Consider the following 12610-nt stretch of genomic DNA (forward strand, 5'->3'; position numbering starts at 1 on the left):
TTGTATTTATGGGCGTGTGTGTGATGTGTGTATGAAGTGTATGATGCATGTGTGATGTGTGATGCGCATGTGTGTGATGATCTGTGTGATGTGTACAATGTGTGTGTGACATGTATGGTATGCAATGTGTGTGATGTGTGTGTGATGTGTGTGTGTGATGGTGTATGTGGTGTATGTGTATATGTGTGTACTTGATGTGTGTTTTGTGTGATGTACCATGTGTGTGTATGTGTGTGTGATATATGATGTTTGCATGATGTGTGTGTATATATGTGCATGATGTGCTATGTGTGAGATGTGTGTACAATGTGTGTGATGTGTATATGTGTACATGATGTGTGTGATGTGTGTGTGATGTGTATATGATGTGTGGTGATCTGTGTGATGTGTGTGATGTGTGTGTGTAATTCATGCATGATGTGCATGTATATGTATGTGATGTGTGTATATATGAGTTATGTGTGTGATGTATGTATATGTGTGTGTGAGGAAGGAGGTTTTAAAATCAGAAATGCCCCTTTCATAGACAGTGTCAACCATGTGTTCTATTCACCATTAAGGCTTTGCCTTGCCCTTATAACCACACACATGTCCTATTGTAACACAGGTTTACCAAACTCTTATGTTGGTGGTATTAAAGAAGGTCCCAAACTCCACAAGGAAAGCCTATACTTTATAGTGTAGAACCCCCATTAATCTTTAGAGAATTCTTCAGTGCTTGCTCTAGCACCTAGAGAAAACTTGCATGAATGTGTGTGCAACACACACACACACACACACACACACAAAACTTCTTCATCTTTTTTCTACTTCCTCTTCCCATTGTTGATTATCAATATTTATTCCTTAGACAAATTAAACATCCTATTGAATAACATAATTGTGCATCAGATAAATGACATTTAAGTAACACTGATAATGGAATCACAGTTGTCGGGTTACTCATAAAAATCTAAGCCTACTCAAAACTACCAGAATCCTCAAGTTCAGGACTGAGAGTCTGAAAACTACTGATACTGAAAACAGTTCAGTCTTCTGGGTCACTTAACCCTGCTAAGTTTATACCCAGACAAAAATTTTTGGCATCGAATAGCTAGCGTCTTTTGGAGCTGTTTGAGTCATTTAGATGGGCTGGCTGGGGGTGGGACACTGTCATTTCTTAAGCTGCAATAAGCTTTGGAAAGCTGGTCTGCTCCTGTGTATGCCCCATGCTCCACAGTGTACACAGTTTGGGGTTCAGAGGACACGATCTTTAGCACATTAAACACCAAATAGAGCAGACACAGATCAATAGAAAAAAATAACTTCTTTTTATTTACAAAAACAAAAATCCAAATATTGGATGCTGTAAACAAAATTCACAATCTGTTCCCTCTAGCACTGATACGAACATGTCAGTTTTAAAGAGTCCATTTTCCGTCAACTCCTTTTACCGCCTGTGACACACAATTGTCAAAACATTCCAAGAGTGACCCAGGGTGCAGCTTGCTGTAGTAGGACAACTCAGAGCAGGCAATGGTTGTAGGGAGGTGGGAGAGAGAGTCAACAGTAAACATAGCCTCTTACATTCTGTGAAGCCTTGCAGCAAGCATTCCCAAGCCCCTCGCCACCGCCCACTTTGTAAGGTTATCACTTTTATCTCAGCAAGTCATTACCATGACAACACGTGACACGGAGATCCCTCCACAGCACTGAAATGGTGATGCTAAAAGAAATTATTAAAGAAAGAGTATATTCAAATAGATGCTATATATGAAAACAGGATTTTTTTTTTGGCTTTTTTGTTTTGTTTTTTATCTAACACACATTTTTCTTTCACAACAAAAGCTTATTTTTGGACAGCTGCTGACAGCTTTTAACATAATACATTTCATTTACAAAAGAGTTCACAATATTTATTTAACAAGCATTGCATTAAAACAAGGATATGCACAGTAAAGCAACCAACGTCAGCAAACAGAAGGGGTGGGGAAAAAAACCCAGTATGTTCACGTTTCATTTCACTTCCTTCTTGGCTTGAATATGCCGCCCATCCTTGTGGTTTTTTGGACCCAGATCAAAACAGTCTAACTGTACCAAAGAGCGCAAGCGCTCCATTCAACTTTTCAAAGTCCGTCCCCCTGCAAGAGTTCTTGAGGCAGCTGAATTTACTGCGGATGAAGTAAACTTTATAAAAGGACACAGTCACAGGCTAAGTGTTCTCTGACATGCCAGAACCTCCAGAAGGCAAAACTTCTCCCTGTTTCAAAGTAACAGTGCACTAGGCCAGATAAACACAAGAGCAAACAAACCGTGGGCACTGGTTAGATGGAGAGAGAGCTGTTCTTTGCTCTGACATTCAGATTTTTTTTTTAGGCCACACATCCACAAAGAGAGACATATATTCCATTGCATGTTCACCTATATATGCACAGGACTATAGTATGCACAAAATAGAAATAAATTATATAAGGGTTAAAGTAAATGCCAAAAGTTGTCTTGAACACAGCCTGTTCTATCTGATTGCCATGTGCTGGCACTTTTGATTAAGCTACCAGCCATAAAGTAAGCAAGCAAGGAATATAAACACTTGACAAGTAAATGAAAGACATATTTTCTAATAAGGCCCCTTTCAAACAAAAACCCCTGCTGAAAATTAACAGCAGGTTGCTACTATGGCAGAGCCCAAGATCTCCAGACTATTCAAAACAGTGGATAACTCATATATGCAGAGTTAGCGGGAGAAGAAACCAGGTCACCAGATGAGCCTCTGCCCCACCAGCAGTCCAGGAGAACTTACAGGCGAGCTAAGCCGGCTAGACTGTGGTTTCTGATAGGTGAGTTCCAGGCTTAATCTGCAAGCTGAACAATGTTTCCTGGGACTTCGAAACTGATCTTTCAAATGCAGGGCAGTGAAGGGGAAAACTGGACCACCATGGTAGGATCAGTTCTCTATAAAAGAGAGTGGCAGTGTTGGAGGCTGTGACAGCTTGGTGAGGATTCACAGGGAGGCTCTAGCATCAAGCCGATCTGGTTCCTGGTAAGGCTTCAAATACAGGTGCACAGAAGGGTGGTCCGGACACATCAACCTGGACTAATCTGGCCATGAGAAGCTGAGAGGTGCTGGGAGATAGCATCATTGCCAACGTGAGAGTGTTAAGTTCTCCCTAGCTTCTCTGTAACTGACTGGCTCTGCAGAGGAATTACCATACTTAGCAGTCATTCATGAAAGTTCAAGGGGACCAGACCCTGTGTGATTGTTTCACAACAAGAAAGGAAGGTTTTTAATGCATTTGCTTTGCTTGTGAAATGTATTTTTTTCAGAGACCAGTGTCTACAGGGCTGGGAAAGGAGTTAAGTTGAGCTGTCACTGAACATGAGAGTATCAGTTCATGTCACAAAGGTATACAAATGGTCTCTTGGGAGAGAAAACGAAAGTTGGGTTTGGTCAAATACAAAGTGATTTAATTTAAGGTACAGTACTAAATATTTCTATGCAGTGTGACAACCAGATCAAACATATTTCATATTGGATAAATTTATAAAATGTATATATATATAATATATATCCTATATATAAACTTTATGTAGTTGTGCAAATACTCTTTAAAAAGGGTCATTTCACATTTATTAAATTCTAGTGGTCCAAAATGCAGAATGCGCTCATTTGCATTCATTTAAATATTAAAAGTAGTGTTTAGGTTCCAGAAATTCTTTTTTGAGCAGTTATGGATTTAATTATCCTATCTCTGATCCATGATCCATACGTTCTAAGCCTTGAAGGCATGTGATTCTATTTATTTAAGGGGCAGGGACTCAGACTGTCAAAATGCCAGGGCAAGGCAATTGAGAAGTGTGCTACCAAGAAGTCTCCCATTTGTGAAGTTCTCTGGTTCAGTGAAAATAAGGAAAAAAAACTCGCTAAAAATGTATAATCTCTGCTTTTCCTATCAAATATATTACTCACATCCCTCCATTTGTCTCATTTTTATATGGGTTTTACGCCATCATTGCAGTATGCCCATGTCTTCTAAGATCCTACCCAAAAACATAAAAATCACTATCTTTAAAATTTTTCCTCTTTGATACATTATTTTAGGTCATAGACAAAGTAGTGTGTGTGTATATATACATACATATCACATATGTGTGTGTGTATACACACAAACAGTATATACGTACCTATAACATCACACCAAACAATATCAACTTTATATAGGTATTTGTCAAAAAAAAATTAGGCCATTTCTGCCACCATTCACAAGCTTAATATGTTGCTTTATTTTTTTTCTTGAGTCCCTGATAAAATAAAATAATTATTAAACCATAAAATAACCTTTTCCACTTCTAATCTTCTGAAAGCAACAGGCACTTTGATGTGTACTGGTGTGTAACAAATATAGTAACTCTTTATATATCCTATCCTACCTCTTCTGCTTGGGAACTTTTATCAGTTAAATCTTTGGTCCTTGCGCATGTTTTCTTGGCTACAGCTGGTTTTTGCTTGGGTCTTCACATTTAAGAAAAGGAAAAGAAAAAAAGAACGCAAGCTTTGCACGGAGCTGGAATCAAGGGGTTGTGTCATCCTTAAGTTCTGCTGTTTGTTATGAGGACAGCATCAACCTGCCTACCGTTCATTTGGACTGAGCTGTTTCTGTGAGGAAAACAGGATCACTCCAAAGGGAGCACTTGCTGCTAGACAGATGGTAATCCCTACCAGTAGCCCTGCTTTCCCTGGTCACTTTCTGACCTCCTCAAGTGATAGGCAAGGCTTTCTTCCTCAGCATTTTCCCATTGTGAACGCCATCTTAAAAGTTTCCCCACCATTCCCCTTCCCTATGGCAGAGCTATGGGAGTAGTTGCTGCAAACCCATATTGTCAAAATCAAGCCGGTTTTTTTTTTTAATTCTCTTGTTATTTTGGGAGAATCTGGCTGCTTTCCCTAACAGGCCTCTTTTTGTTTCAAGATACAATCCGATTGGATAGAGACCATAGGTGGAGAGGGTGACGAGTTGAGATCATGCTCCCTTATGTATGGAAAGATCCCCAAGCATTGCCAACTTTAAAATCGGGAGCAAGTCCTCAGTGCACAAAACACATCCCTAATTAGGGCCGGGTCACTCCCCTTTTTTGGTGTTGTTTCATAATTTTTCTTCCTTTTTTTTTTCATTTTACTATCTTTGAAATGGCTTCCCCATGGGACATTTTTAAATGATTCTTAATTGCAGGGTAACCAAGTAGAATACGTCTGCTGCTGGCATGTGAATACTGGCTGAACCTGTGCGATGTAGTAATTGCTAAAGTTAGCATCTGCGACATAGGGGGCCGGCTGGTAATAGCAAGTGACATTAGCCACATTAGGAATGACATTTTGGTCAGCTAGCACCCGGATTGCCAGCATGGTGATAAGGTTTAAAGTCTGCCTTCTCTCATGTCCCATCAGGCACACCGTACTCTCGTTTACCACTCCGTGGAGGGTCATGAGATAGTCATACTTGCGGTCTTCCAAGCCCACGAAGTGGTTCTGCAAGTAGGATTCCAGCTTTCTCTGCTGCTCTCCGATGTCTGAGAAGTCAATAAAGAACCTGGAACACATGTACCTCTGAAGGGTCTTGATCTCCTCAGAGGCAGGCCTGAAGCCCCGCACTAAGAGGTTGCAGTACTTAAGCAGGCCTCCTCCTCTTATTTCCTCGGGGTTTCTGGTGGCAATGATCTTGTTGCAAAGGTGATCGAAGGCTTCGTGGAAATCACCGTAGACACTCTCGCCGATTATGGTGGGGTGAAATGTCTCGGTCATTGGGTTCTCTGAACACTCGTAAAAGAGGAGAAGAGAGTCTAATTTGATTTGAAAAGAATCTACACTGAATTCAAACTGCCTCCGGAGGGAATCCACAAACTTCAGCTCCACATTTTTGCCGCTGTTGTTTGACAGGGATATAAGGCTCCACCGGTCAGAATCATTGCACACTTTAACCATTTTCTGCACATACGCTTCCTAGGATGTAAAAGATAAAACAAGAAAAAAATGAGCAAAGCTGGAAAAGGAACAATAAATGCTTCTTTGCTGAGAATTATTTTGCCCCTTCCTGTTTGTTTTGTTAAGTTTCAGCAAAACACTACCTACAAGCTTAAACAGACTTCGGAAAACAGGGGGAAAAAATACATTTAACGAGTAGTTTTGCCGTCTGGGAAAGAGACTAGAAGTAATAGTTTGAGGCTTTTGGCAGACGCGGCAGCATACTAAGACGTTCTGTTGTCATGTCTGACTTCAAATGTTATTTTTTGAAGATGGTCTAATAGGCACAATATTCACTCGCTATCCACAGAAAGGCAGACACTGTCGTGGAGTCCGCCTCTCACACCCTTGCCTCCAACCACGCAGTTCTCCTCCCCCTTAGGCAATCAATCTTATCAGTCTCTCCAGTAACACACTACACTCACAGCCAAAGAGGAACTAAATTGCCTTCAGACAACTTTAATTAATTATACAAAATGCCACCTAAACCGAAGGGGAGGGGCACACTACTATGCCCTCAACTCGTGAATTCACAGGGAAAAGCACCAAATATCTTAAACGCTGGAGTCAGTTGAATCCAGAGTAGGAATCTATTCATATTTTCCAATACAATAAAAAACCATTGACTCAGTTCTGCTTCGGGCTGCTATTTTTCCCAAAGTCTAGATCACAAGATGACTCAAAAAAATTATTTACATCATTCCATCCTTCCACCAATCACATTATACTCTGGACACGAGTCCAGGAAGGAAAGTCAAGAGTTAAACCATAGAGAGAAGGAAGAGAAGGAAACGCAGAGGAGGAAGCAGAGTTGTGGTGCTGGAGCTCCCAGGAAACTAAAACACTCCATAGCACTCACGCACATTAGTACACTCGTGAAAAAAAGAATAAAAAAATAAATAAATGTACTCCCTACGGCCAAACGGTCCGCAGTGAGGGCAAATCCGGCTTGCTTTCTCCCCGCCCCCGGCCCGCCACTGTGCCCAAGCCCATCAGGTGGCTTTACCTTGAGAGTGAGCGGCGTGATCTTCTCCTTGTTCACCCCTTCGGGCAAGAAGTCTAACAGGCAATCCAGCACGACGTCCTTCACAGTCTGAAACTCTTCTTCCCCACGCAGGTCGGCGCAGAAGATGAGGTCCAGATCCTTGTAGCCCAGGCCGCTGTCTTGGTGCAGGACGTGACTGGCGGCCGAGCCGTTGAGGCGCACGTCGCGGACACCTATGCTCTTCTCCTCCAGGCGCCTCCGCACCACCTTCACAATCAGGCTCGGCTGCAGCTCGAGCGTGGGGAAGTTGCCGCGACCGTGGATCGGGATGGTCTCGCTCAAAATGCCGTCCAACCGCTGCACTTGCTCCCAGTTCAGCACGTTGCAGTGCGCCGTGGGGCTTTCGCAATAGTCCGAGCAGCGGTCGCCGAAGCTGCCACCGCCGCCGAAGTCACCACCCAGAGGGATGTAGGGGCCGCCGGTCAGCTCGTCCTCTGCCATGGCAAAGTACCCTTCGCTCTCAGCCATGTAGTGCCCGCCGAACGCCACTTGGCCTTGGTCAGTCCTAAGAGGAAAGAGTGGGTTTAGGGGAGCGGCAGGAAGGTGTGCGGGTGCGGGGACCGGGGTCCCGCCCAGGGGCCTGGGCTCCCCCTCCCCGATCATGACGTCCCAGGAGCTGCCCATAGGAGCCCTCCTCCCCCCACCGACCCCAGTGCCCAGCCGCGCGCCGCGCCCCGCAGAGCAGCCCCGCACCAAAAGTATCTCTGATGCATCTGGAAAGCACAAGCGAGAGTCCCGTCTGTGTCACCTGGAGGCGGCCGCCCCTTCTAGGAGCGCAGGCGAGCGAGGAACCGCGAGGCGGACACACTTCGCAGGAACTGCGAGTGCGCTCGGGGCAGCGGCCCGAGACTTCTCTGCGCCGACCCCCGCCGCGCCCTGAGCGTTCCCGCCCCTTGCCCGCGCCCCGCCCGCGCCCCCGCTGCGGTGGTCTCGGAGGTGGCGGCTCTCGACGCCGCCGATGCCACCGCGCACACTCGCGTCTCTGGAGCTTTAGCAGTTGTGCGGGGGGAAATGTCTTCAGTACTTTTTTTATACCGGGCTTCTCCGCGCTTCCGGGGCCCTTGCGCGCAGTGCTCGCCACACCCTCTCATTTGCATAGAGCACCGCCCCCCAGGGCTGGGTGGACAGTCGCCCGAGCTCAGGGCTGCTGGAGCCAGGCCAAGGTGCGCAGCCCCTGGCTAATGTGCACAGACAGATGCCTGTGGCTCCTACGTGTAGATCTGTCCATTTCTGCACGTCCGCACACACGCACACGCGCACACACACCCCTGAAGAGGAGACACTTTGCCTCAAATGTGATAGATGTCCATCAAAACTGGATCAGGGTTAAAAAATCATGCAACTATAGAAACTTCCCAAGCCTAGCCTTCTGGCCGGGTGTAGCGCGTCATTTGCCGAGTAACTCTGGGTCTCCTGGAGGTTCCCCCAACAGTGTCCGTTTGTGGCTAGACCGCCGATTCCACTAAGGACCCTGGGCCAAGTGTAGTCTCCAGAGGCAACTGATCACGCACGTCAGTCTCCGTGCGGGAGGGGGAGGGTTTACTGAGAACTGAGTTTCGATTCTCGAAACCTCCAGAAGTGCTGGGGAAGTCGGATGCCAGCCAACCAGCCTGAGTGCGCGTCCAGCTGCTGCGCGCGAGCCGGGCAGGCGCGCGTTACCTATCACACAGCTACAGGAGCTCGCGGCCAACCGGCGGGGTCTCGGAGCGCAACCCAGCAGTGCAGGAAAGCGGACCCAAGGGTGGCGGTCCTTCGGCTCAGACCCGAGGGACGAAGTGCATTCCTAGCAGTCTCTAAGATTCTCAGTTCTCGAGTGAATAAAACCTCAATGATCTAGGTAGGGTCTGGCTCCTTACCAGCCATAAAGGGCAAATCTAAAAGACGCGAAGTTTCTCCCCTCCAGCTTCAGTCGCCAGTGTAGCGCTTAAGGATTGGAAAAGGTTATCTGCGCGCTCTGGCACCACAATGTTTGCTAGAAAGCTCCGGCTTTCCCTTGTCCACTTCCTCCGCCGCCCGCTGCCTCTGTACAAAGTAATGCTTTGCAGTCCTTGCTCCAGGTAGAGGCTGTGGGCCGAGGCAGTCAGGTTAGAGAGAGGTCCTGGAATGAACAGCCATTACCCCCATGACCCTAGACAACTTCAGAGAACCAGCCTTTGAATTTAGGGAGCCCTGGCCTACAAGCCCAACCTGTGTGGCTCTGAGTTGAGGGATGGGATGCAAGGGTGTCGCCCACGCGGATCTAGCTGCGTGACAACGCCGCCCCCTGCTGGTGCCCTGTGGAGCTGTGAGTCCACAAAATGAAGACACTCTACTAGAGGCCAGGCTTTCTTAGCATAGGCCCGGCCTAGGCCAAATTGAATTGAGCGATTAAGGATCCCTGGACCCCTACATTGTTCTCAAATCCCGCTACTTCCTTTCAGGACATGTCCAACCATGAGCAGTGCCTAGCAACACATTTCGTATATACGAAATGTGTGTGTGTGTGTGGGTGTGGGTGTGTGTGTGTGGGTGTGTGTGGCAATCACACACGAGCGTGTATGGCACAGTCTTACTGGGTAGCTCCAATTGGCCTCAAAATCAACATCCTCTGAAGTGATGTGATTACGTTTGTGAGCCACCACCTTCCACCTTTAGCTCTTCCCACACACCTCACAGTCTTCAGGTCAAGAAGAAGGCGTCAGTGCCATGGGGGATTGGGAATAAAGGGGTTACAAGGTAATGATCGCCTCCCAAATTCATAACTTTCATACGTACGGGATCAGGTCTTGCACAGCCATCTGACTGTGAATGCTATTTAGGCTTCATTGCCGAATGAGATATCCCTGGCTTAGTTCTTCCTTCTCAGGGGAAACTGAGGCAAGCAACTGCAGCAAGGCCGGTGGGGGCAGGGAGGAGGGCAAATAAGAGAGGAGACTACTACTCTGGATACAGAGAGAGAGAGAGAGAGAGAGAGAGAGAGAGAGAGAGAGAGAGAATATAAAAATAGTTTCTTGATAAAGTATCAGGAAATATTTTCTTCTTGATAATTTTGAGTTTTCTTAAAAATAATGTCAAAGAGGCTAGTCATAGATTAAATACATTGCATTTTTTTAAAAAAAAAAAAAGCAATAGTTCAGCCCCACTCTCATTACTTTGCATGGTATTTTAAGCTTCCATCAAAAAGAACGGAGAAAAATAAAGCTGAAACTAGAGTAGTGTGTGAGCCGTGAGTTCTTTGCTCACACCTGCCATGTATCCTATGAGGCTGACGGGCTCAACTTTGTTAGAAAGCTGCCAGGGAGGGGATCCTGACAAGAGGGCACAACCAGAGCTTCCACTTTTCCACTTCACCAGTAGTTTTGTCCTGTTCCCTCCCTCAGGAACCAGCACCCTTCTCTCCACAGCTGCTCCCAAGGCCTCTCCCAAGAACAGGAGACTTGGATGAGACGGGTGGATCGTGGAGTGCCTACCATGCCATACCACACCATACCACGTGCTGAGGGAAAGAAGAGATCCAGTCACCGGGTCGGGGAACACCCCATTTCCTCTAGCTGGCAGTCCTTTGTGGGTAACACTTCCTTAATAACAGAGCATTCCACACTTTCCAGGCTTGACTAGACCCTCCTGCCTGCCTCCCACACTGCGACATCTGGGGCAACGCACTCTTGGCAGTGCCACAGAAGGCAATTGAATTATTGGATTAATATATGCCTGCTGCCTAGAAAGGCTACTGGTTACTCAGTGCTGAATGGAAGCACATGTTCTTCATTGTCCCCCTTCTGTCGTCAAAGCGAGGTAATATTTATATTCTGGAAAGTTGCAGCCATCCTTACACGAAACTGCAAAGTTTGCAATTGTAAGCACTAACTTGCTTTCTGTTGATGGCCAAGGGAAGTACGAGGGAAGAAATTCTGTATTTCCCAGCCCATTCACGGCCAAGACACTTTGCAGCATAGTTATTCTGGTATTAGACTCACATGGACTTGACTTTTGGAGAAAGGGTAGAAGGCTTTAGCTTCTGGGCTTATTTGGTAATTTAGTGTTTTTCCCCTTTAGAATGAAAACAAAACAAAACCAAAGAACAATGGCAATATGATAAGGTTAGAGCCACCACAAGGAGCTGGAGAAATGGCTCAGCGTCTAGAGGGACCTCTTGCACAGGACACCTTCACACCCCAGGTGAGTTAACAATACCCATGTCAGGAAGCTCACAACCATTTGTAACTCCAGTTCCAAAGGATCCAAGAGTTTCCATGGGCACCTGGAATATACACCCATGCGTGTGACACAGACACAGAGAGAGAGAGAGGGGGGGGGGAAGGGAGAGGGAGAGAAAGAGAGGAAAGGGGGACTCATGTAACTTTTTAAAAATTCTGGAACTCTTAAAACCACCACAAAAATGAAATTGTGTATTTTAGGCTTCTTCCTGAGAAAGCAAACTATCTTTACCTGAAATATTTTTAATGGAAAGCCTACTAGAGATTTTTTGAGGAAAACATGTCACTTGTAGCTAGTTGTTCTTGATTTGCGACTTATGGTAACAATCAATCCAGACTTAGCATAGTAAGAGAAAGGTCAATTATGGCCTTATTAATTGAATATGCTAGCATGTGCCACACAGTATGCTCAATATTTTAAATATGTTCTTTCTTAAGCTAAGCTCTCCCCAGACCTCAGCTTTGCATAGTAAGTCCCCATTATCTGGATTGGAATAGTAAGGCATTGGAAGGTCGAGCGTCTTTCAGAGGAGGCGTGGCCTTAGCCTATACCCACCCATCCTTCTCGGAGTCTCTTGCATCCTATGGGTTGGGTTCACCCTGCCTTCTGACACTCATTTTAAGCATAAAATTTTAAATTAAGATTAAATTTTTAACCTGGAATTATACTTTATTTTTTTTCCAAGTAGTAGATGTTCATTCCAGCATAACATTTGGAACACACATGTTTAATCTTGAATCAACTGCTAAGAGCCAAACTGTACCATGAACTGACTGAACTGATGGGGATGCCCGCCCCCACCCCCAAGCCCAGAAAATGACTTCTGCCATCATGAAGAGCTAGCAAGCCAGCAGCCTCAACAGGGAAGTTTGCAGAAAACCCTCACAAAGGGAAACACGGTGGGAGGTTTGGAGATGGCCCAAGTACACAAGTAGTGGGGCCACTTTTCTCTTCCTGTTCTCTCTGATTCTTATCTTTCCAAAGATGGCTTCTGAAGATAGGAAGTAAACAAACAGGAAGCAATTCCCCAGCTCAGACCCGGAAGCAGAGGAGAAAGAAGAATCCAGAAAACCATCCTTACGACTCTAACCTCTCTCTCACTGCCCGGGTTGAGTCTGTCCCCCATAACTACATTGCTCTCTTGGTCTTTCCACACCAGCCTCTTCCTTGTCTTCATGTCCTCCAGCTTTTGCTGCTTCTATTCTTCAACCATTTCTACCAGCCGTGGCATGCCTGTGGAAGCACGCTGCTGTGCCGGCAGAGCACTAGGATCTGGGCTGTCAGCTCCGACCATCTACCTCATTCAGAGGGCAAACCTTGGTAAGTTATGACAACCACTTAGGGGCAGCTTTTTCATGGACACACGGGTGTCA

The 12610-nt window shown here is 45.8% G+C and overlaps 1 protein-coding gene across 2 annotated transcripts; it reads right to left on the reverse strand.

Moving 5' to 3' along the window:
• Positions 1-1287: 1287 nt before the first annotated feature.
• On the reverse strand, positions 1288-8039 carry Tent5a (terminal nucleotidyltransferase 5A). Of its 2 annotated transcripts, none has more exons than XM_006243474.4 (3): positions 7789-8035; positions 7002-7545; positions 1288-5974 (listed from the first exon to the last, which is right to left on the reverse strand). In XM_006243474.4, the coding sequence occupies exons 2-3, from the start codon at positions 7506-7508 to the stop codon at positions 5198-5200; spliced, it is 1284 nt and encodes a 427-aa protein (XP_006243536.1). In that variant the 5' UTR covers positions 7509-7545; positions 7789-8035; the 3' UTR covers positions 1288-5197. The 2 variants fall into 2 exon arrangements, with proteins under 2 accessions (XP_006243536.1, NP_001100314.1); NM_001106844.1 differs by having other exon boundaries at positions 4351-5974; positions 7734-8039.
• Between the last annotated feature and the right edge of the window lie 4571 nt (positions 8040-12610).

Source organism: Rattus norvegicus, chromosome 8 (genome assembly GCF_036323735.1).
Source record: "Rattus norvegicus strain BN/NHsdMcwi chromosome 8, GRCr8, whole genome shotgun sequence".
In the NCBI taxonomy this organism is placed as follows: Eukaryota; Metazoa; Chordata; class Mammalia; order Rodentia; family Muridae; genus Rattus; species Rattus norvegicus.

Coding starts and splice junctions, on each gene's coding strand:
- Tent5a (NM_001106844.1), bottom strand. CDS start 7,753: ATGCATCAGAGATACTTTTG. Junction 7,546..7,733: donor ATGCATCAGAGATACTTTTG/GTGCGGGGCTGC, acceptor CTTTCCTCTTAG/GACTGACCAAGGCCAAGTGG. Junction 5,975..7,001: donor TCACGCCGCTCACTCTCAAG/GTAAAGCCACCT, acceptor TTTACATCCTAG/GAAGCGTATGTGCAGAAAAT.